We start from the raw sequence: 24,300 nt of genomic DNA, 5'->3' as shown, positions 1-24,300 counted from the left end.
GTGTGTGTATATATATATATATACACACACACACACCTATGAATGATGCTCAGCCTTACTAAAGGTAAAAGAAACGAGCACATTATGATGGGCAGAAATGAAAAACTAAAAAAAAAATAAGCATGAGGGGAAATAGATATTTCATGTGCTGCTTGTAGGACTGTAAAATGACATGACTTTTTGAAGGGGAATTTAAAAATATCTATCAGATTTTTAAAGTCTCTTTCTCCTTGACTCAGTTAATTCCATTTCCTGAAATTTAAATCTCAGGATTCCCAGTGGTGAGCAGTAAAGTGTGAGCAAAGTTATTTATTATGACATGGTTTATAAGAGCAAAACCACTGGACGTAGATGTCTCTCAGGAGGAATTGATTAGGTGCTTTATGGTCCATTCCCCAGGCTCCACTTTGTGCCCCCTCCCTGCCGGAACGCTATCTGTGCTGTTCACTGATGCGTTGTATTCCCAGTGCCTACAATAGTAAACTCTTAATAGATATTTGTTGACTAAATACATTAATGAATTAATGACTAGTACAATGGAATATTATTTATCTGTTAGGAAAAATTATACACACAGATACTGACTTGGAGAAATGTTTATGATATATAGTGAAATGATGAAAAGTTTCAAGGTAATATTTATAGCGTGTTCTTATGTTTGTAAAGAACAAGTTATATGTATATATAAATGTGTATATTTTAAGGAGTAGTCAATAACAGATTTATATATTAATATATGATTGTATATACTTATAAAAGGATAGATCTCTAATTCTTTTACTTTGTACACTTCAGCATTCATCCACTTTTTGCAGTGAGCCAAAGTAATTTTAATCAGTTTTTCCTGCTGTAAAATTCTGAGATGTCAGGACTATATAAAGAGCATATTAAAAATGTGTGGGAATTTACCCAGATCACCTTTTGTCAGGTAAGACATCCAGGAGAGGAAATGGTCCTACAGGTGTGTTTTCGTGGAGATACTCCAAAGGCAGCAGCTGATCATTGTTGACTAGCAGAATTAAGAATGGGAAGGGAACACGCATTTCATTCTACATGCTTGAAATTTGGAATCACAGTGCGAAGAATGATCTTTGGAAGGGAAAAAAATATTACTTGTGAGGTGACGTTCCCATCACCATCTTAGAGCCACATATTAGTGTTTTTCTGTAATTTCAACACAGAATGTTTGACGTGGTGGAAATGCTTTGTGAGAGGACAGGAGAAATGTGACTACACCTACAATTTATTTCCTACTATTTTTTCTCTTCCAACAACACTCAGTTTCATCCTATCCTTAAGATGTAGTAGGAGAAAGTTTGTTTAGTTTCATATAAAACCAAGACTTAGAATTTAGGTAGTCATTTTTGGAGGGTTGTGGGAAGGGAAAGTAGAAGTAGCAAACGAATTATTCATGGAATTGGTTGGGGCAATCAGGTCTCTTCATTTAAAGGCTAATTTCTTGAATTCCAGACTGCTGCTTCCAGGGGTTCTGTGAGAGAAGACCGCCTCTGCTGGTGTTCTGAGTGTTCACTGCTGGCTGCCAGGGCTTTAGAGTAATGTTTGCATTCAGTGTTTTGGGAATGTCCTGGTCCTCTTAGAATTCAGCCTTAATTCTAAGTCCTAAATTCTAAGGCTTCTTAGAATTAAGCATTAATAGGGCTAAAATTTATTGAGAAAAATGACAAAATACTTGAATAAGCAAGACACAGAAATATATGTCTTTAACCATGCTTTTCTGTTAGCAAAAGTAATATATTTTACTATAGGAAAATTGGAAGAAAATAAAGAAAAAGAAAATACAGGCACTTATATTTGTAAAACATAACCATTACTTAAATTTTGGTGTTCATTCTAGACTTATTTCCATGACTTGTTAAGACACATTTATAAATCTTTCTATTGGATAGCAAACTAAATATTTAACTGTAGTGTTTATTCACAGTTGGTAAAGTGAATGAATATATATAGAAGCAGTTAATACATTGAAAAAGCTTCTATGGCTTTCGTATTATCCACTGTAAGTGCTGAGAATTTTTCTACATGCTTAACCTGACAATTGGTCATTTCACTTTTTTTCTTAAAAGTTGAGATTTAGCGCAAAGATGATTTCCTTTCTGATTATAGTTTTAAAAATTAGTTACTTATTTCTTTACCTGGAGTATATTATGACTTCCAAATATGAAAAAATTTTAGCATCTTTTTCTTGAAGCTGTCTTTTGTGAAAAATTAGTGCATTTATATTGAAACATACTGCATTTTTAGTTATTCTGTTGCGAGATAATACTGGATTGATTATTCAGAGGTCATTTTTAGTATCAGTGATTTAAGATTCTTAGATAGAAATTAATAATTTCTCCTGTTGTCTTTATATCCTGTTAAACACTAAATGTTTTTTATTGTGATCAACTATATCTTCATCAAAAAACTTCATTTATTTTTCCTTCTAATGTTTGTGTTTTAATGATCTAAATTTTAAAAGAAAAGTATAAATATCTCTTGAGTTTTTGTTGATATCGAACATTTTAAAATATTTTAGGTCCCTAAAGAGTAGTCATAATGAAAATGGGATACATTTAAGGATGTTTAAGATTTTTTAATACAAAGTAAAATTAAATACAAATTGGTAGTAAATTTTCATTAGAAAAGCAAAAAATAACTCTGAGTGTTGGATTTCTTGAATAGCAAAGACTTTTAGGTTAGAGATGACCATGGTAATACTAATAACAAATAAATTAATAGCAACATCATTTAGTGTTTGTTTACTATAAGCCAAGCATTTTGCTAAGTGATTTATATACATTATTAATAAAAACTATTCTATGCCTTAGAGTTATGAGCTAGAAAATTTTCACATAAAGCTTTAAAGCTACTTTTCATCCTGGATGATGCCATAGTATAAGACTTGAAAGTAATTTAGATTTACCTTAGAGTTCTAAGCTAGAAAATTTGCACACAATGCTCTCAAAACCATGGGTTCTTCTTCTACTGAATTTATGCTATTATGAGTTTTGAAAGTAAGTGTATTTAATTTGTATTTGTTTCATTCACTTTTTAGAAGAAATATTAGAATTCAGGTTTATTTAATATAAAAGTCAATATTTAATTTTGAATTTTTTATGCTTTAGCCTTTTCTATGGCATGTCTCTCCTACTTTAACAAGATTTCAAAAATACCCTGAGATATTGCTAATTTAAATCATGCCATCGTTTGTATTTAGAATTGCTTTCGTATAATAGCAAAAATGCAAGAAATAACTTTTCCCCTAAGTTGATTAGCATAATTTTACAACTATAAAGTTGTCGCCAAGGGTTCACAATGAAATACTTGCATAAGGAAGACAGTTTGGTGTTTGGGGACTCTGTAGTCCTCCCTGCCCCCCTACCCTGTAACTCATACCAAACTTGAGGCTTTCACACTCTTCCTTGAGGCAAGTCCCTTAGAAGCAGAATGTTTCAGTTTTACACATTTTGTGTCAATTTTCCAGACAGAAAAACAGCCTCTAGACATTAGACATTTTTCCAGGGAAAGGCAGTTTCCTTAGTTTTATTTGATTACTCTAAGTTAGGTTCCTGCTGACCACTTAGACTGTTAGTGGTTACCTGACTATTTGACAAAAAACATTTCCTCTCCTTTATTTAACCTTTGACTTTTGGATGTAAAAGTTTTATCAGCTGGATAGTGGAAGCACAAGTGTGAGGGAAGTCTCCCTGCCACTAAGTGGACTCATGGCTTTACATATACATCTGTCCTTTGCCTTATGTCTTTATGAAAAATTAAGGAAATAATCTTAGGAGATTCTTTGACTTTCGTTTTAAAATAATTGGCCTTCATGTATTTGTTTTACATTTATGTATGTTTACAAGACTATGAGAGTCCCAGGAATCCTTTGTTAAAGAATTACATTTTCAGTTTTATAAAATTCAAGTGAAATATCTTATTTAGTCATTATATGCTGAATACATTTTTAAAAACTCTCTGGGATTTTTGTGTTTGGTTGTACAAAAACAGATTAGGACTGTAAAATTTAGTGAAAACTATTTTAACTTAATGATAATCAGCTTAGGAGCTTATACATTAGTTAAAAATTAATTGCTTTGAACATATGTTGTTTGAAAATTATCTAAGAAACCACAAAAATAAAAACATGAGAATAACATTTCTTACCTGAGCAAGGTAAGCTTGTATAATTTATAATATTTATTTTATATATGTGTGTGTGTATGTATTTTTTTGGCACACGTTTTATCTTTAAAGTGTGCAATGGAATCTTGTTAAAATATTTGAATTATTGACTACTTTGTGTACCCTGGACCATTTTCTTGTCATATAAAAAAGTGAGCAGGACTTCCTGTTGAATAGTTGCTCCATGCCAGTGGTTGTGAATTCAGTTACCTGTAGGGACAAGGTGAGGGCCTAAAATGAGATAAGCAGGTTTGGCTGACAGTAGGAAATTGGGGTGATCCAAATAAATAGCACATGCCCCATCCAAAGACAGAAGCTGTTACCCAGCTTTAGGTATTTGTTGCAAAGTTAAAAAAAAAAAAAAAAAGTGTAACCAGTATTGCCAGTTCTTTTGATTTTTAAGAGAAGGAATCTAGATTTTTAAGTGAATTATCTGATTTAGAAGTTGGCCACTTACTCAGTTCAACAACAACAATGGTGCGTTGCCCAAACAGAATATGACTGTGGGCTGGATATGTCTGCACGTAGCCAGTTTGCACCCTCCGCTCTGGATGCTGTTGTTTATTTGCAACGGAAAATGTCCCTGTTTCCTTGACATCCTAGGAGCGTGACTAGGTTACAGAGTAGTTCCACTTGGGTACAAGTGATGTTTTCATTAAAAAAAACATGAGTGATATGTACTCTTAAAAAGGAGCTAGGGGGCTTCCCTGGTGGCGCAGTGGTTGAGAATCTGCCTGCCAATGCAGGGGACACGGGTTCGAGCCCTGGTCTGGGAAGATCCCACATGCCGCGGAGCAACTAGGCCCGTGAGCCACAACTACTGAGCCTGCGCGTCTGGAGCCTGTGCTCCGCAACAAGAGAGGCCGCGATAGTAAGAGGCCCGCGCACCGCAGTGAAGAGTGGCCCCCACTTGCCACAACTAGAGAAAGCCCTCGCACAGAAACGAAGACCCAACACAGCCAAAAAGAAAGAAAGAAAGAAAGAAGCTTTAAAAAAAAAAAAAAATGCCCTCAACTTAAAAATATTAAAAAAAAAAAAAAAAAGGAGCTAGTTATCACCAAGAACCAGTACATGTTCACAAAGCACATTGTGTGTAACTAAACTCAGTTCTTTATGGTGATGGTACTTGCTGGTGTATCAGGCAGTGCTGTTGTAGAAATTTGAAAGAGTCTGTCCCATTATCTCTCATGAACACATTATATATAGAGAAAAATGTTGGCTAGACAATAGATAATGCAGTTATGAGTCTTCTTATTGATCGAAATACACTTAGATGTTGATAGATTTATGTTGTTTGGGCAGAGATCTTGTACCATGTTGCAGGCCATATCCTTTTCAAAATTTTTATCCACAGTGATGAACGTATAAGCAGTACTAAAATCTATAATTGGAAGGAATTGCCAATCTGTGAAATGAAAGAATCAAATTAAACAGATGTCTATCTGCTGGGAAATTTGCCCATATGAATAAAATATAATTTGAGGCAGAAGGGAAGGTAATGCTCTGAACATTAGTTAAACAAATTTTAGAAGATAGAATTTACTTCAGTGGATAGAAATTATAAGTAGGCTGATTTAAGATTAAACCAGAATGAATGAATTTTGTCACATTTTATGCAACTTCCTGAAAACATCTGGTCATTGGACAATGTTTATTCAAAGGCTGGGTATTATAGAAGTACATGCCTGTATTGGGTGATTGGTAGACCCCTGAGCTTGTATTGCTCAGTCGGAGTTCTAATCTCAGGCTTGCCATTTGGTAGCTTTGTGACCCTGGATAAGTTGTTTTACCTTAGTTTAGTCAAATATACATCATATTATTATTATAAGAATTAAGTGAGAGAACACGTATAAAGTACCTAGCATATTTTCATACATATAGTTAGTGCCTAAGACGTTTTATTCTTTGTACTTCCGGTTATTTTAATGTGTGGAATCTCTGATTCTTAGATTCTGCTCTCTACTCCCTAGATGGGCATAGACCTGACTAGTAAGTCTTACTGTCCAAACAGAAATAACTAAGCATGATGGAGCCTTAGAGATCACTGTGAGAAATATCTCATAGGTGTAAGCCTTGTTGTGATAATTAAAAAATTATATTAGTCTGATTTATAGCAGTGATCTATATATAATAGAGTCAAGAGTTGAATGAACATGAGAACAAAATCCAACATCCCTGTATAAAGAACAAACATAGCCTGGTATCAGGATGTAATGCAGTTGAAAGTATTCTTGGATATAATAAAAAATAATAGCAATTATAAAATGATACCAAAATACCTAGCACTGTTAAATTTTGAAAAGTAAACTGACTGTTAATCAATTATTAATTCAGTTTGTTTCATTTTCAAAAACAGGTCCATAATCTTACAAATAAATTGTGGTTTTTTGGTATAAACTAGCTTTTTAATGGAAAATTGGATTCCAGTTTGTTTTCATAATTTGAAAAGAAATTGGAAGGGGAAGATAATCAATGAAAAGTAATAATGTAAAGGTGAGAAAACCAGAACATTTGGTCTAGAAAAAAAAGATTCTCTCACTTTGCAATAACTTATAATTATGAGAGATTTATTACATATCTTATTTTTATAGTGAACCAGGAAGGAAGTTTAAACAAGGTTCCACATTATTTGAGTAAGGTGAAAATGACAATATAAGGATTAACAGGTAGACATGCGAACCACCTAAAGTCAATAAATCTTGCTTTAAGATTCTTGAGAGCAGGATAGAAACAGACCTGCATGTTCCTTGATTAGATTAGGTCTCATCTCATCTGAGCATATAGATCTGAATTACATAACACATTGACATTTTCTTGAAATAGCAATTTCTTCAGGCTGTTAAAAGTTGAAATGTTGACTATGAAATGACTTCAAATGAAAGAGATTGTACTGTATCCAAGGAACTACAGTGTGTCTTGGCAGGACATCCTCAATGAAAATTATTTCATTGAGTTATAATGAGTATGGAAAATATGATGTGGTAATTTGCATGATATTGAGTTGATAATCTAAAAACAGTATTAGTAATGTTTAAGGTTTTTTGTTTTTTTTTTTTTTGTAAGGGAAAGATACGGTAGAAAGTAGATTAGCTATCTAAGCACTAGGGTTAGAAGAGTTGAGTAATTTGAACGTGAAAATTGAGATTACCCATACTAACTTCTGATTCTCAGATTTTCCCCAAACTGTCAGAGCTTTGGCACATACTCACCCAGGTTTTTCCAGACTCCCACATGAGGCTGTCAGCTTGTTGCAACCCCCTGTCCCAGAAAATCCTACCCAAGGCCCTCATTCCTGTTTCCATCTGGACTGGTTGCTCGCCAGGCATTGGCACATTTATCCTTAGACTTACCTATTCTTCCCTGGAATTCAATTTCTTGTCTCTATATCCCCATATTCCTCCTTTCTGCTTCACTCTTCCATTTTGTCGCTTCCCAAGAATATTATGGAGAAGGTAAATTATTGAGTTCTAGAAAGACTGAAACTGCTATTAGTCTATCCCCAAACTTGATTGATAGTTTCTCTGGACAAAGAATTCTAGGTTGCAAGGGATTTAACCTCTGCCTTTTGGAGGCATTATCTTCTGACTTCCCAGAATTGCTGTTGAAACAGAGGTTCAGGGACATTTTGGATTTGATGCCTTCGTACGCTACCTGTTTTGTCTCTTTGGAAATTCTTAGGTGCTTTTCTGTCGCCCCTGTTCTGGAATTTCACTGTGACACTCTGGTTTGGCTCATTTATTTTACAATTACTCCGGTGGCACTTTCAATGTGGAAACTCATGTCTAAAATTCCGGGATTTTTCTAGTAATTTTTAAAAAGAAATTTTCTTTTTCCTCCCCTTTTTTTTTTGGAACCACTATTAGTCAACTACATGATAGTCGAGATTGATACACTGATATTTTAATATTTACTCTTATTTTCTATCAGTTTGTCTCTTTATCCTAGTTCCTAGGAGATATTCGTCATTTAGTTTCTAATCTTTCTATTGATTTTAATTTTTTTCAGCATTTGTATTTTGAATTTCTAAGAACTTGTTCTTATTGTCTAAAAATTTATTTTTTCACTTCTTTCTCCTTTTTTAGATTTCATTTTGTTTAAAAACATTCTGTTCTTCCCGTCTTGCCCCTAGGTTCTTCATGACCTTTTTTTTTTTTTTTCTTATTTTTTTCTTAGATTCCATATATATGTGTTAGCATACGGTATTTGTTTTTCTCTTTCTGACTTACTTCACTCTGTATGACAGACTCTAGGTCCATCCACCTCACTACAAATAACTCAATTTCGTTTCTATTTATGGCTGAGTAATATTCCATTGTATATATGTGCCACATCTTCTTTATCCATTCATCTGTCGATGGACACTTAGGTTGCTTCCATATATACACTACCAAACGTAAAATAGATAGCTAGTGGGAAGCAGCCGCATAGCACAGGGAGATCAGCTCGGTGCTTTGTGACCACCTAGAGGGGTGGGATAGGGAGGGTGGGAAGGAGGGAAACGCAAGAGGGAAGAGATATGGGAACATATGTATATGTATAACTGATTCACTTTGTTATAAAGCAGAAACTAACACACCATTGTAAAGCAATTATACTCCAATAAAGATGTTAAAAAAAAAAATACTAGATTAGAACAATAAAAAAAAAATAAGCATCCTGTTCTTTTTTCAGCTCCTGTGGATATTAATGATAAGTTTTGAAACTTTCACCTGATGTTTGTATTATCTTTGTTTACTTGGAGTTCCTTTTATGTTTGTATTGATGTCTGTATTTCCTCAAATATCTGGTGGTTGGACCATTAATTTATATTTAAGATAGAGGCATTAAACTGAATTAGCATCATTGTATGTGCAGTGGTTGGTTTCACAAGAAAATATAGGGCCTTTGAGGTGTTTTTTTCCTTTGAGAGATTCCCAGGTCAGTGTTTCAGGATCCTTTGGGGGCCAGTCTATTGGCTAATGGTCATTTTCCCTTCTGTTGACACTCAGGTTTTGGTTTTCTCTTTTCTGCAAAGTCAGTTATTCTTTGCTTGCTTACCATCTTTACAAAGCCATTCACCTGTGTTGCTTTCTATTGCATTTGTCTTGTCCTCATTAATTTATACCCTTTTTATTTATTTATAGTCATTTTAGTGGCATTTCCAAAGGGCACAGAGATAAATGGATGTACTACTCAATATGCTAGATTTAACGAAAAGTTGGTAGATATTTTTAAATATGATAGGCATCTTTTATATCATTACTTACTATTTATAATGATCATTTTAAAGAACTCTATAGCATTCTGCTGAGTAAGGATACTGTCGTTTACCTGACTGTTCTTTTGTTATGACTTTAGGCTACTCCTAATTAAAAAGCATCATTCATGGTCACTAATAAATCAGACATTATATGAAAAAAATGCAGAAAGAATGCTGTTTTTCTAAGCTCTAGTCATTGATTATTAAATCTGTTTTGTGTATCTGTACTCTTGTCAGTATATAATTGTGTAGTAAAAGTATCACACTTTTTTCTCTTAAAAAGTAGTCTGTTGTAGTCATTCTCTGAAGAAAAAAATGAGTATTTGTTAACTGATAATTAACTACACTGGTGTGTTTTGTGATTTACTCTTCTTATATGTGAAAAGTGTACATTTTAATATACAATTAAAAACTTTGGATAGATTTTAAATATACATACCTTAATTTGAAAAGGAGTACAGATTTTATTTTGTACAATTGATTTTTGGATTTAATATTTTGCTTTCATAAAATTAATTATATTTGTGTCTAGCAAAATGAATCAAAATGATTTTTAAATTATATGTGATTTTGATACTTAAATGCTATTTATAATATTTACAATTTTTAAAATAGGCTTTCTTACTTGTATTGATTTATTTTGAAATTTACCATCCTACGTAAACATCAATTTCCGAAGAATTGATTTAATTAATAAGCACATAATTCTATTTTTTATATACTTAATTCAGTAATATTTAAAAAGAAATGATTATATCTTTGTTTTAAAAGCTTTTTAAAATTAGTTTTTATTTGATATTTTCTTATTACAGTGGTTAATTTTTATTCTATGAGCGCTTTTGGTGCACTCATACCATGCATACCACGCGATGGGATTAAGTGATTTTCGGTGCTGCTAACATAAAATAGAAGTGTGTAACGAATAACCTTTATAATGGAACTTTGGATTCTGACTACTTTATGAAAACTAATAGTAGATTATATGTAAAATTCTACTGTAACAGTAAAGAGAACATGGGTATAGTTCTTTTTTGCCCTCCAGGATCAACCTGTTTGAAATAATCTAGATTTGATGTTTATTTTGCCATCTTGTTTCTTGATTCTAAATGATACATATATATACACACACACACACACACATTTTTAAAGTTTTTTTTTTTTTTTTTACAGTTACCTGCCATGGTTTGAAGTATATTACAAGCTTCTAAATACTCTGGCAGATTACTTGGCTAAGGAACTGGTAAGTCATGTTTTTTCCCCATTTTTAAAATTGTGGTAAAATACACCTAACATGAAATTTACCATTTTAACTGTCTTTAAGTGTACAGTTCTGTACCATTAAATACATTCACATTGTTCTGCAGTCATCAATACCATCATCTTTACAACCTTTTTACTTCCCAAATTGAATCTCTCTAACCATTAAACAGCAACTTCCCATTCCTCCCTGCCCTTGCCAAGTCCCTGGCAACAACCATCGTACTACTTTCTGTCTGTCTGCATCGGACCATGTACCTCGTATAAGTAGAATGATACAATATAGGTCCTTCTGTGACTGGCTTATTTCACTTCATGTTTCAGAGTTCATCCATGTTGTAGTATATGTCAGAATTTCCTCCCTGTTTAAGGGTGAATAATATTCCGTTATTCACACACCACATTTTGTTTATTCATTCATATTTAGATGAACACTTGGGTTGCTTCCACCTTTCGGCTGTTGTGAACAAAGCTGCTATGAACGTGGATGTACAAATAACTGTTTGAGTCCGTGTATTCTTTTGAGTATATACCCAGAAGTAGAACTGCTGAATAACGTGGTAATTCCGTGCTTAACTTTTTGGAGAACTGCCATAACATTTTCCACAGTGGATGCATCAATTTACATTCCCACGAGCAATGCACAGGGTTCCAGTTTCCCCATGTCCTCCCCAGCAGTTATGTTTTGTTTTGTTTTTATAATGGCCATGCTAATGGGTGTGAAGTGGTATATGATTGTGGCTTTCATGTGCATTTCCCTAAACCTTAGCGAAATAGAGTCTTTTCATGTGCTTATTGGTCATTGTATATCTTCTTTGGAGAATTATTTATTCAGGTCCTTTGCCATTTTTTAATCATGTCTTCATGTTGTTGAGGAGTGGGAGTTATTTACATATTCAGATATTAATCCTTTATCAGATATATGATTTGCAAATATTTTCTCCCATTCTGTGGGTTGTCTTTTTACTTTGTTGATAGTGTCCTTTGATGCACAAAAGTTTTTAACTTTCATGAAGTCCAATTTATCTGTTTTTTTCTTTTGTTGCTTTGTGCTTCTGGTGTCATGTCAAGAAATAATTTTCAAATCCAATGTCATGAAGCTTTCTTTTTTTCTTCTAAGAATTTTATAGCTTTAGCTCTTATATTTATCTGTACATCTTTATCCTTTTTTCTTAAAAATAAAAACAAAACAGAAACTGAAGTTTGCTTTGAATTAATGAACTTCTCTGGGATGATAGTTTGTAAATTTTCCCCTTAATCATTCTTCCCTATTTTAAACAAGGACTAATTTACTAAGATATTAGCTGTGCTATTTGATGCAATTTAATTCAAATAAAAGTTTTTTTAAAAAAAATCTGCAATGATTGCCTGTTGTTGCTTTCTAATTTTGAAATGTAGGGTATATTTTCTGGTCTCTGGCTATCTGCTTAAATTCTTACTTGATACTCCTCCACACTTGAGACTGTATTTTGTTTGGTCATCTGACATTGTGTTTTCTTTGCTTTTAGTTATAGCCTCAGTCTTTTCTTTGAACTTTTTCCTTTATCTACACCTAGAATTTTGGTGTTCTTAGTTTTCTTTTCTCTTCTCTCTAGAAATTACTTATGGGCATCTTATACACATTCTTAGTTGTAAGTACCACCATATTCTGATCTCTAAGAATGATCTTTCTGAAACCTGATTATATCATTTTACTGCTTGCTTATAATCCTCTCAGTGGCTCCTTTTTTTCCTTAGAATAAAACCTAAACATGTGTGCTGCTTGACATATTAGAAGCTTCATGATCTGGCATTTGATAGTCCTTCCTGGCTTATCTGCTCCCACTTTTCTACACACAATATACTATCCACTTATTGGAGCCACTTAAATTTCCTAGAACACTGGTAGAACACTCATCTTTTAAGATTCAGTGTAAATATCTTTAAAAACAGACCTAAACTCAATACAAATACTACTCCAGATACTTTTTATTAAATAGAATTTAAATGTATTATTAATAAATTAAGACACTTCTTTTAGTCTTCTAGTGAGCAATCTCCTAATTTGGCAATCAAATTTTATTATTATAACATAATAGCATGTTTTTAGTGTTTGTCAAAAGTCCAGGGTTTGTGTGTGTGTGCTGGGTGTGTAAACATTTCCCTCTCTACACTTGATGTACTTAATTCTATGAAATATTCATTAGAAGGTCATTTTACACTTGTACAATTTTATATATAAACTATTCAGTTATTCATTTTCCTAAGAAAATAACTGGAAATAACAGTATTCAATTATTGCATTGAAAACTCAAACCAGAATTCTACTTCATGATAGTTTCTTGTTCTTTGTGTTTTTTGAGTAAACATGTGGAACCAACATTAATTGTATTAGGTGTCCAACTTCTGAATACGTTACCTTCAGAAACTTAATACTTATACTTATTGTATGTCATATGCTCCCTGAGACCATATGTAGTACTGGAATATGTAAAAAAACATACTGTGGTTTCCTGAAGAGAGGAAGTGAGGGAGACTACATTTGTGTTCCTAATTAGTGGAAAAAAATAAGTTCACAGTATTAATCAATAACTGGAAGTAAATCTATGACTGTAATAATTTTTCTTTTCATTGTTAATTCAGTGCCACAGGGTATTTAGATTGGAATTTAGACTCACAGTCAGTTATCCTTACCTGATCAGCATTAGGCAACTACAAAGGATTCTTAAAAGCTAGACTTTTAAAAAATTTGTTTCCATAAGAATTTTGTATACACAGAACATCAGTATCATCCAGAATATCCTGTGGTATATTTCATTGCTTAAATGGTCAAGTGATGAATGCTTTAGAGTCCTTCTTTTTAGGTCATTCTAAAGAGAATTTCCAATAGGCAGTTTTGGTTTTTTTTAATAGATCTTCATTGGAGTATAATTGCTTCACAATACTGTGTTAGTTTCTGATGTACAACAAAGTAAATCAGCGCTATGCATACGTATATCTCCATATCCCCTCCCTCTTGAGCCTCCCTCCCACCCTCCCTATCCCACCCCTCTAGGTGGTCACAAAGCACAGAGCTGATCTCCCTGTGCTATGCGGCTGCTTCCCACTAGCTATCTATTTTACATTCGTAGACGTAGAGAATGGACTTGAGGACACGGGGGAGAGGGGGAAGCTGGGGTGAAGTGAGAGTAGCATTGACATATATACACTAACGAAAATAGGCGGTTTTGAGTACACACTTTTGCAAGAATTTGTAGAGATCTGAATTATTAAGTTTTCATAGTCAAGTTATAAGAGAAATTGTGACAAGTCATGTGTGTCTTGTATCCATATCCCTTAAAATGAATGATTAACTTCTTTGAACAACTGCCTTAACCTTTGGTTTATTCTCCCAACATAAACATTTTAAGAGAGAATAAAAATAACTATGTATATGAGAAGCTACCTTCACGTATTTATTACTTCATTTGTATGTGTATTTCAGAAAAGTGAGTGTGCACATCAAGGTACATTATTACTGTACAAATCCCATAAAGTAGATGTGTTATATATTTTACGTAATCCCATTTATCATGGGGCAAGTAGTAACTAAGAGCTACTTAGAAAAGAAGTATTTAGAATATTTGCATCTTGCGTCAAAGTTGCATCTTAGTACAATAATCTTACTTAAATTGTACCTATTTCTTAAAAACTAGGTTTGTGACTTTAAAATTAAAATGGAAAATGCAAGCGTTCCTCTGCACTAAATAGTTAGCCAGGTTGTGAATGCAAAGGAAAAGTTCTTGAAGCAAATTAAAAGTACTACTTCAGTGAACCCATGAATGGTAAGAAAGCAAAACAGCCTTATTGCTGATATGGAGAAAGTTCTAGTGGTCTAGATAGAAGATCAAAGCAGCCACAACATTCCTTTAAGCCAAAGCCTCATCCACAGCAAGGTCCTACCTCTCTTCAACTCTGCGAAGGCTGAGAGGGGCGAAGAGGCTGCAGAAGGAAAGACTGAAGCTGGCAGAGGTTGCTTTAATGAGGTTTAAGGAAAGAAGCCATCTCTTTAACATAAAGTGCAAGGTGAAGCAGCAAGTGCGGATGTAGAAGCTGCAGCAAGTTATCCAGGAGATCTCCTAAGATAATTAATGAAGGTGGCTGCACTAAACAACAGATTTTCCGTGTAGAGGAAACAGCCTTCTATTGGAAGAAGATGCCATCTAGGACTTTCATAGCTAGAGAGGAGAAGTCAGTGCCTACTTTTCAAAGCTTCAAAGGACAGGCTGACTCTCTCCTTAGGGGCTAGTGCAGCTGGTGACTTTAAGTTGAAGCCAGTGCTCATTTATTATGCCGAAAATCCTAGGGCCCTTAAGAATTATGCTACATCTACTCTGCCTGTGCTCTGTAAATGGAACAACAAAGCCTGAATGACAGCACATCTGTTTACAACATGGTTTACTGAATATTTTAAAGCCACTGTTGAGACCTACTGCTCAGAAAAAAATTCCTCTCAAAATGTTACTGTTCATTGACAGTGCACCTGGTCACCCAAGGGCTCTGATGGAAATGGACAACAAGATTATTGTTTTCTTCACGCCTGCTAACACAACATCCATTCTTCAGCCCGTTGATCAAGAAGTAATTTTGACTCTTATTTATTATTATCATTATTTTAAATTTATGTTTATATTTATACTTATTGTATTTATCATTTTTAAATTTATTATGAAGTCTTATTATTTAAGAAATACATTTCGGGAGACTGTAGCTGCCACAGATAGTGATTCCTCTGATGAATCTGGGCACAGTAAATTGAAAACCCTCTGGGAAGGATTCACCATTTTAGATGCCATTAAGAACACTTTTGGTTCATGGGAAGAGGTAAAATATCAATATTCACTGGAGCTTGAATAAGTTGATTCCAACCCTATTGGATGACTTTGAGTTGGGGGGATTCAAGACTTGACTGGAGGAAGTGACTGCAGATGTGGTAGAAATAGCAAGGAAATGAGAATTAGAAGTGGAGCCTGAAGACGTGACAATTGCTGCAATCTCATGATAAAACTTGAACAGAAGAAGAATCGCTTCCTTATGGATGAGCAAAGAAAGTGGCTTTTTGAGATGGAATCTGCTCCTGGTGAAGATGCCGTGACGATTGTTGAAATGACAACACAGGATTCGGAATATAACATGAGCTTAGTTGATGAAGCAGCAGCAGGGTTTGAGACGATTGACTCCAATTTTGAAATAAGTTCTACTGTGAGTAAAATGCTATCAAACAGCATCGCAGACTGCCGATGAAAGGGAGAGTCAGTTGATGCAGCAAAGTTTATTGTCTTGTTTGAAGGAACCGCCACGGCGACCCCACCCTTCAGCACCCACCAGCCTCATCAGTCTGCAGCATCAACATCGAGGCAAACCCTCGGCCAGTGAAAAGATTCCGACTTGCTGAAGGCCCAGATGATGGTTAGCATTGTTTAGCAATAAAGTATTTTAAATTAAGGTATGACACTGTTTTTTTTTAGACATAATGGTATTGCACATTTAATATACTACAGTGTAGTGTAAACATAACTTTTATACGCACTAGGATACTGAAAAATGCATGAGACTCACGTTATTGCTGTTATTTGCTTAATTGCGGTAGTCTGGAACTGAGCCCGCCGTATCTCCCGGGTCTGCCTGTATAAAACAGGTCTGAAGTGAGAAGGCACAGTGATTGATTTTGTCAAGTAGTTTTAATTGTATTTACTTAGTTCCTATTTCATTTATAAAATGTACTTTTTTTTTTTTTTTACTCTAGGAAGATGATTTGAATGAAACTCTCAAATCACTCTATAACCAGCCAGTACCAAAGGCAAACACTCCTGTCAATTTGAGTGTGGTAAGTATTGAGTCAGTAATTGATGTTTGGAGTCACAGCAGTTTAGAAACTCTGCTGAGTCACCCATGCTCCCAGGAAGACTTTAATGCCTGTACTGACATTACTAAATGGTGATATTGAGGCTTTCTGGCATGCTTTAACTGTCATAACATGATATGATAGATGTATACTTCGGTAGTTGTTAAATCACAGATTTTTAAATTATATGCTAAAAGTTACCAAATATCTGAGAATATTTTGATTGCAAGGAACATTGATTTTCAGGTAAAATCTATCCATAATAAGGAAATACACACCCACACCCACACAAGTATACAATACCAAATACCCTTCATAAAATGAAAATAGTACATAATAAGTATTGAAAATGTACTATATAACCAACTATATGATAAAGATTCTGGGTTAAAAAACTCTTTCTTTCCCCATACTTCAATACGTCTTTTAGTATAATCACCAAATACTGGAAATATGATTAAAGTTTCTCAAAGCAGTAAGGCTGTGGTGGTATAGATTATTTACCACCGAAACTTTTAATGAACTGTACTGTCTATAACTAAAATCACCCTGGTACTTTGGGAGGCTTTGTAAGTGTTCAAAATTAATAATCACAAAATACGAATGTTTTCGTTAATTTTCTTCATTAATTTGGCATATAATAGAATGTTAAAATTTACCTATGTTGATTTTGGTTCTTCCAAAATAACAATAAACTGTTCTAATTAAGGAAGGAAAATATATAATGATGCAAGAGAAATTGAAGGAGAAAGCAATTTGAAATGTATGTAATCGTGTTAATAGTTCTCTTGGTGTTTTTTTTTTTTAACATCTTTATTGGAGTATAATTGCTTTACAGTGGTGTGTTAGTTTCTGCTGTACAACAAAGTGAATCAGTTCTATGTATACATATATCCCCATATCCCCTCCCTCTTGCGTCTCCCTCCCACTCTCCCTACCCCACCCCTCTAGGTGGTCACAAAGCACCGAGCTGATCTCCCTGTGCTATGCGGCTGCTTCCCACTAGCTATCTATTTTACATTTGGTAGTGTATATATGTCCATGCCACTCTCTCACTTTGCCCCAACTTACCCTTCCCCCTCCCCATATCCTCAAGTCCATTCTCTAGTAGGTCTGTGTCTTTATTCCCGTCTTGCCCCTAGGTTCTTCATGACCTTTTTTTTTTTTTTTTTTCGATTCCATATATATGTGTTAGCATACGGTATTTGTTTTTCTAGGTCTTTTGGTTTTTTGCAAGATAGGGAAATTGTTAGCCTTATTTCCTTCTTTCTTTGGTAATAACCTTCTTCTTGCGTGGATTTCCCCCTGTGATTTTGTTTGATCACAGTGCTCTCCTCTGTGGTTTCCTTCTTGATATTTCTAGTGGCAGCAGCCTGGTCTGGGTGCCTATCACTTCAGGCAGCCCTTAGTCTACAGCCTCTCCTTCCAGTCCCTTCTAAAGGCCGTAAGATCAAACTTCCTTCAACTATATAAAGTCCCCTGATGAAAACCTTCAGTCGTCCCCCATTTTCAGTAGAATTTGTCCAAATTTTTGGCCTTTCAGGACCATCCACTTCTTAGCCTCAATCCAGCTTTTCACTTTTCTGTCTCAGTTTTCTTCCCCATGAATTGATTCTCTACTCTGGTCACAGTGTTCTGTTCATCTTCTCGAGTGAACATTGTGCTTTCTTGGTTGTACAGCTTCCTCTAAAACCTCTTGTAGACTGTGTATCTTTAGAACTAGCTCAGTTCCCACCTTTGTGAAATGTTCCCTTGTTGTAACAGCATAACGTTCTCTGCCCCTTTATGTCTGCATCCTCTTTTGCTGCTTAATGCCAAAGTGGAAATAAATGTTATGTAGTCATTTAGAGATTGGGGGCTGGAAAGCTAAGGATAACCTGGAAGTTTTAACCCAAATCGGGGAGTCATCTGCAGACGTGGTTGTAGGAATAACTGAGCGATTTAAAGGGCAGAATGTAGAGAGGATAGAGCAGAGGGTAAGGTCTAATTGCCCAAAGAAGTTGTATGGAAGAAGAGAGCAGGTGGAGGGAAAGGGTTGGAGGAAGGAGCAGTGAAGGAGAAACTCAGATTTGTAGTCACTGAAGCCAAAAGAATGCAGGTCCACAGTTAGTGGGAATGAAGTACAAAGGACAAGGGAAAATGCCCCGGAGAAGGAGGAAAAGCTCTGGATTTTCTGAAAATAAGTGTTTTTCTTTGGGAGGGTTGTATGTATGAAGTGATTCTAACACTTTGTTAACTGGTGAAGGAAACATGTAAGTGCTAAGATGATAGAGGCAGCTATTAACAGAGAGCTGAGAAATAAAAATGTATTCTCTAAATTTGACTGTCTTATTTGTTCAGGAGTAACTAAATATCTTATAAAAATACATTTCAGAAATACTGGATATTGAAACACTTTACCTTTATTAATAAGAACTAAGTCAAAGACGTCTAGGCTTCTTAATACCTAAAGACTAGAAGATTTTGGTTTAAATCACAGTCACTAAATGTGTGATGTGAGGCAAAAAAGTTAATCTCTTTTGATGTTCCCTTTTATCCATTTGAGAAATTTAGTGAATCAGTTTTTGAGAAAGTCGTTTGGGGAATTTTATGAAATGATATATTTAGATATACCACGAAAAGCTATTTGAATGTTACTTGCTAGTAAATCGAAGTTTCATTTGATAAGGAGAGGATTTTTATTATATCTGAAATAAACTTGGTAAAGGAATTTGAGTGACTGTGTTGTATTTCTATGTCTGATGGTTATTTTTTATATTTTAAGCCTCACATATAAGCTTTTGAATCAGTAGTCTGTGATAGGTTTCAAATCTTGTTCACCTGTTCTCAATACAATATCTTAGGTATTGTTAAATCCAACTGGTTGATAAACCTTTATGTAAAGTCCACTTAGTAATTTCATTTGACTTCAGTAACAGGTTATAAAGTCACGTGCCAGTGCTGTGCAGTTAATGACCAGCAAAACTGGGATGAAAACACTTGTCTTCACCTACTAGTACAGTTTTAGTATTGTGATGTCAGGTTAACATTGATGGTCATAGGCATTTTTGTTCCTCCATAAGTGGAAAAGAAATTTTTGTTTGTCTGCAGAATTTCCATTATAAAAATATGACAAGTTTTGAGAAACTGTTGTGATTTTCTTAAAATTTTGTATTTCATGAAAATTCCATCACATGAGTTTTTCAAGACTTGACATTATAACCACTAGAATATCACAGAGATTTTATGAAATGTTAATATCTAATGTAAATGCTTATTTTGAAAGTACATTTCAAAGCCGTTAAATATCCACAGAATTCTGTACTCTCAGTCGAGAATTAAAGTACTTCAAGATTTTTCTAGCATAAAACTAGCAAATCAGCATTTAAAACATTTGTAATTAATGCTATTCAAATGTTTTCAGAAGATAATGTGGCTACATGGGTTTGTCTCAAATACACAGCAAATTGTTGTGTAAATTTCTCCCATGAAAGTAAAATACTCATTTTGTCTCTTATGTATTGTAAGAACCAAGAGATATTTATTGCCAGTGAGCAAGTTCTGAAAGATCAGCCCTCCCTAGCACGGGTGAGTTCAAAGGACATTGGCTTCTGAAAATCACTGTTAAATTGGGAAGTTAATTACTTCTTTCACTATGTCTTTAAGATTCACTCTAGTCCTTTGGGAAGTGGTAAATTTGCTTCTTTTAAGAAAATTAATCATTCGGATTATATTTTCTGTTTATACTATCTTTTAAAGCATAGCTTTATGAAATACAGTGCTATTAAAAATCCATCCAAATACAAGTAGCTCATAGAGACCAAATCCATGCTTACCCTCATGTCAGTGCTGGTGATGTCAAAGTGGGCTCACTACATGGGTGTCTGTCACATGTTTTGTCCAGGGTCTCAGGACCTTGTTCTTCCACCCTGCAAGTCATGCACTATGATTGTGCCAACCTGCCTTGCTCTGATGAGTTCACTGGTGCTCAGTATTGGCTAGAATGGGTTTTTCCCCCCAAATCTTTAATTATAAGACAATATTAAATAGGTCCTTATGTGAGATAGTAAAATGATTTTGTAGATTAATATGAACAGAAAATAAAATGATTTTGATGATTGACTTGTACTCTGATTCTGGGTGGTAAAATTTGGGAACATTCTGTGAAACGTGAAGGTGTGCACTGTATGCTTTTTGTGTAAATATGTCTATGAACTGTTGTATTGCTTTGAATATTATAGAAGCTAATTAACATTTGTTTAGTGGGTGTATAAAAGTCATATTTTGGGTTAATTACCTTTTAAGAAGTTTTAAATATTAAAAAATTATTTTTTATTTCTGCTTTCTAAATAATATAGTGGCTGATATGTACCAGAGAAATTTATGGGGACTTAACTGTAGGAACTCAAAAATCTCAATAGATTTTGATATATTCTTGGGTAAACAAGCCTTATTTTTCCAGGCTCCCTAAACCAAATGTGTTACAATTATCTATCTATCTATTTTTCAGTAATATGCTTTTTTTCATCTTAATAAACTTTTTCTAGGATTCCCACTTCAATTTTAAAATGAAATATTTTTAACCAACACTTAAACTTTTTGTATGAGAAAGTTATTGTTAAATCTCATATAAACCTGCTATCTCATTTAGGAATCTCTCAAATTCAGCAAACCCTGAGCATCAGTCCTTGGTATTTATTTAGTTGATATGTTTTAAAATTTTTTATCTCAAATTATACGTAATGCTACCAAATTTTAATTCTCCTTTTCTTATGTGATTTATTTCTGTTGATTAGCATTCCTACTTCATTGCCCCTGATGTAACTGGACTCCCAACAATACCAGAGAGTGTAAGTTTTCTATGTTTTTATTCTACTGATACTATGAAATTTATTTACTTTGGTCTCACTGTTTAAGGATTTCTTTGTAGAGAAATAGAAAACATTGTTAACTCTCTGTGAGAAAAAATGAAAAAATAAAGAATAATGTTGTTATCTCTTTTTCTTCTTTATGTATCTGCTACTTTACCTCCTTCTTAGTATCTGGTTGTAGATAAGACAAATTATATGAGAAAAACGATTTCTACCATTTGAGGTAGTTCAGTAGGATAGTCTGTGTTCAGTTAGGTCCTGAGCTCCCCGGATCAGGCAGAAGAGACGTCTCAGGAGATGACTCCTGTTGGCGGGGAATGAACACGTGCAGTGGGGAATATTTTCACGCAAATAGTTACTTTAGTGAAATGACCGTAGTATTTAGATTCCTTGTATATACATATCTCTGTTCAAATTTTAGATGTTCTCTACTTGATTTCCTGATTTTTAATATAAGTAATAAATGTTTTGTAAGGCTTGAAGGATACTACAAGAAATTATAAAATTGCTACATTTCACATTTATTTAGAGTCCTGATTGTAGCCTTACTAGAAATATTTTCAGTGTTTTAGTAGTTATTACAAATTAAAATTCTGTAGAAAAGTTTACATGGATAAATGGAATTGACAAGTACACTTTTGGATGCTGTGTGAAAAGGAAGTATTTCCTCTCATAATTTTTTTCAGCTTTGTTTTGGAAAGATAAAATGAATTAGTAGAAATAATTCAATCAAAGTGAAGGAAACATCAACTTAAGGAATATGTATTATTTTCCTCAGAACTCTACTGTTCTTCCAAAAATGTTTTTGAACCTGCTGAGTGTTTGGTTTCCAAAAGCACGTGGGTTATAAGTGAACAAACAAAGTCCAAGAAGACAGTTGTAAATTTCCTAATTTCGAACCGAGACTGTCAGTGGCATTTTTGGTACAGATGAGTCCAGTTAACTCCTGTGAGAGACTGCCTTCAGCCGCTCTTCCCGTGGGCCTGGGATAGACCATCAGATCAGCAGGTCACATCACAGGCCCTCAAGTCTTGTGCGAGACCACCGTGGGTTGGGGGTGTCTGTTAGGTTTCCTGGAGGCTGACTGACCGCCTTGACTTATGCACGCCTGCCCCTCACATCAGGGTTGTTAATACAAGTCAGTCTCTTGCTTTAGCCTCTTCCCTTCGTACCTTTCTTAAGTTTACTAATAAACCGCTAATAGCTTGATTTAACAAACTTCACAAACTTTGCTGTGACTTTGAAAGTTTTAAAGAACCATTCTAAGGAAAAACTGCCACTGAGAATATACATTTTTACATCTCCATTAATATATTTTATTTTTAAAAAGTCCTGTTTAGGGAAGAGGAAAAAAAAAAAAGCAAGGACCTATACATAAGGCAGCATTCTGCATTGAGAAATAATTCCCCATCTAGAAATTATCTTTGAGATTATAGGAAAAATATTAACGTTGAATGACATAAAAGTAATTTTGTATTATGAAGAGTTGAAATGGAAGGTGAGTTATGCTTCAGCTAGAGAAAACAGGAAATGAATCTCTCCACCAAATTCAGCATCACTCACTGTTTCCATTTATGTGCCCTGCTGTGATTACTGGTTTGTTCTGGGAAAGTTTGTACCTCACAGAAATAGAAGAAACAATTGGATTTCTTAGTTTCTTGCTCAACTAGAAGTTTTAGCCTTCTGGGTCATAGTGCACCTGGCACTGCAGTTTCAGTCTATTGTCATCTCTCATTCAGTCTCTTTATCACTTTGTTGCTTTCTGATGGGCTTAAGTTTGAGTACAGAAAATTAAAAATAAGTAAGAAGGAGAGGATCTAAAAGTGAAAGTTAACGTAGCTTACCCCGGTTTTGTTCCTACGTGGGGAAAACAATTTGAAGTGTTAAGTCAAGGAATCAAATTAACACCAACTTTTATTTGGTTATAGTGTTATAAAGCAGGCCTGACACGGGATATAAACGAGATCTTCCTTAATAAAGAATCAAAGGTCTGCTTTATAAACCCATCTCATCCTGTGGTTGCCTTATAAATAGCCTGTAGTATCAGGCAATGATATTGCCTGCTGACTGATTGGCAAACAGAGGGAGACTCAAATATATTTTCTGGAGCAGCAGTTCTCAAAGTTCAGTGTGTGTAAGAATCACTGGCAGTATTTGTTTAGAAAATGGATTCCTGGGGCTGTACTCTGCAGATTACTACTCAGCAGGTCTAGGTTGGGGCCCAGAAAACAGGCTTCTTTTGCAGGTGCCTGGGGAGGGAGGGTGGGAAAGATGTGATGCTCTGATCACCCTCTGAGAATGTTTTCCTGGAGTAGGGCTATGTTTCAAATAATAGTAGAAGGCTACGTACGTGCTCTGTGTGGCAGCAGAATAGAATTAAATTCAATTGTTTTAATGAATACCACTTACTCTCCTAACACTGTTTGTACTTGAGACTGTGTGGCGAACGTATCAGGTACTTTCCCTGTAACTTACACAGTTGTCTCTGGCTTGCGCAGAGGAACCTCACGGAGTACTTTGTGGCTGTGGACGCGAACAACATGCTGCAGCTCTTCGCCAGCATGCTGCACGAGAGGCGCGTCATCGTCACCTCCGGCAAACTCAGCACCGTGCGTATCTCACACTCCACACCCCCCCCCCCCCCCCCGCCCCGCGCCCAGAGACCTGCAGCCGCGCAGAGGCAGAAACGCTCTGCGTGTGCTTACGAGACAATATCTACATACCCTTTTGATGTATGGTTTTAATCTGGCTCTTGGAGTACAAAGGTCTGATTTATGGAAGGCCTTCGCGGGTGCATTAAGTCAGGTTAATTATTTTTTCTTATCAGAAGATGAGAGTTTTTTTTTTTTTCTTTTTAACTCTCCGGAGTTCATTTTAGTGCCTTCTACCATCTAACGAATTCTTAAGAG

General features: G+C 34.8%; 1 protein-coding gene across 6 annotated transcripts in view; it reads left to right on the top strand.

The window, feature by feature from the left end:
• Positions 1 to 24,300, top strand: part of DENND1B (DENN domain containing 1B) — a 255,425-nt gene that overhangs the window by 103,276 nt on the left and 127,849 nt on the right. For 3 of the 6 annotated variants that reach the window (XM_059942967.1, XM_059942927.1, XM_059942944.1), the window contains exons 6-11: positions 10,592 to 10,661; positions 12,274 to 12,309; positions 16,443 to 16,523; positions 20,049 to 20,108; positions 21,317 to 21,370; positions 23,890 to 24,000. In XM_059942967.1, the coding sequence (XP_059798950.1) occupies positions 10,592 to 10,661; positions 12,274 to 12,309; positions 16,443 to 16,523; positions 20,049 to 20,108; positions 21,317 to 21,370; positions 23,890 to 24,000 (412 nt within the window). The remainder of the gene's footprint in view (positions 1 to 10,591; positions 10,662 to 12,273; positions 12,310 to 16,442; positions 16,524 to 20,048; positions 20,109 to 21,316; positions 21,371 to 23,889; positions 24,001 to 24,300) is intronic. The other 3 variants (XM_059942934.1, XM_059942952.1, XM_059942960.1) reach the window with 3 other exon arrangements.

Source organism: Balaenoptera ricei, chromosome 1, assembly GCF_028023285.1.
Source record: "Balaenoptera ricei isolate mBalRic1 chromosome 1, mBalRic1.hap2, whole genome shotgun sequence".
NCBI lineage: Eukaryota > Metazoa > Chordata > Mammalia > Artiodactyla > Balaenopteridae > Balaenoptera > Balaenoptera ricei.
Note: the sequence above shows the minus strand (reverse complement) of the source record. Positions and strands in the feature narration are given on the sequence as shown.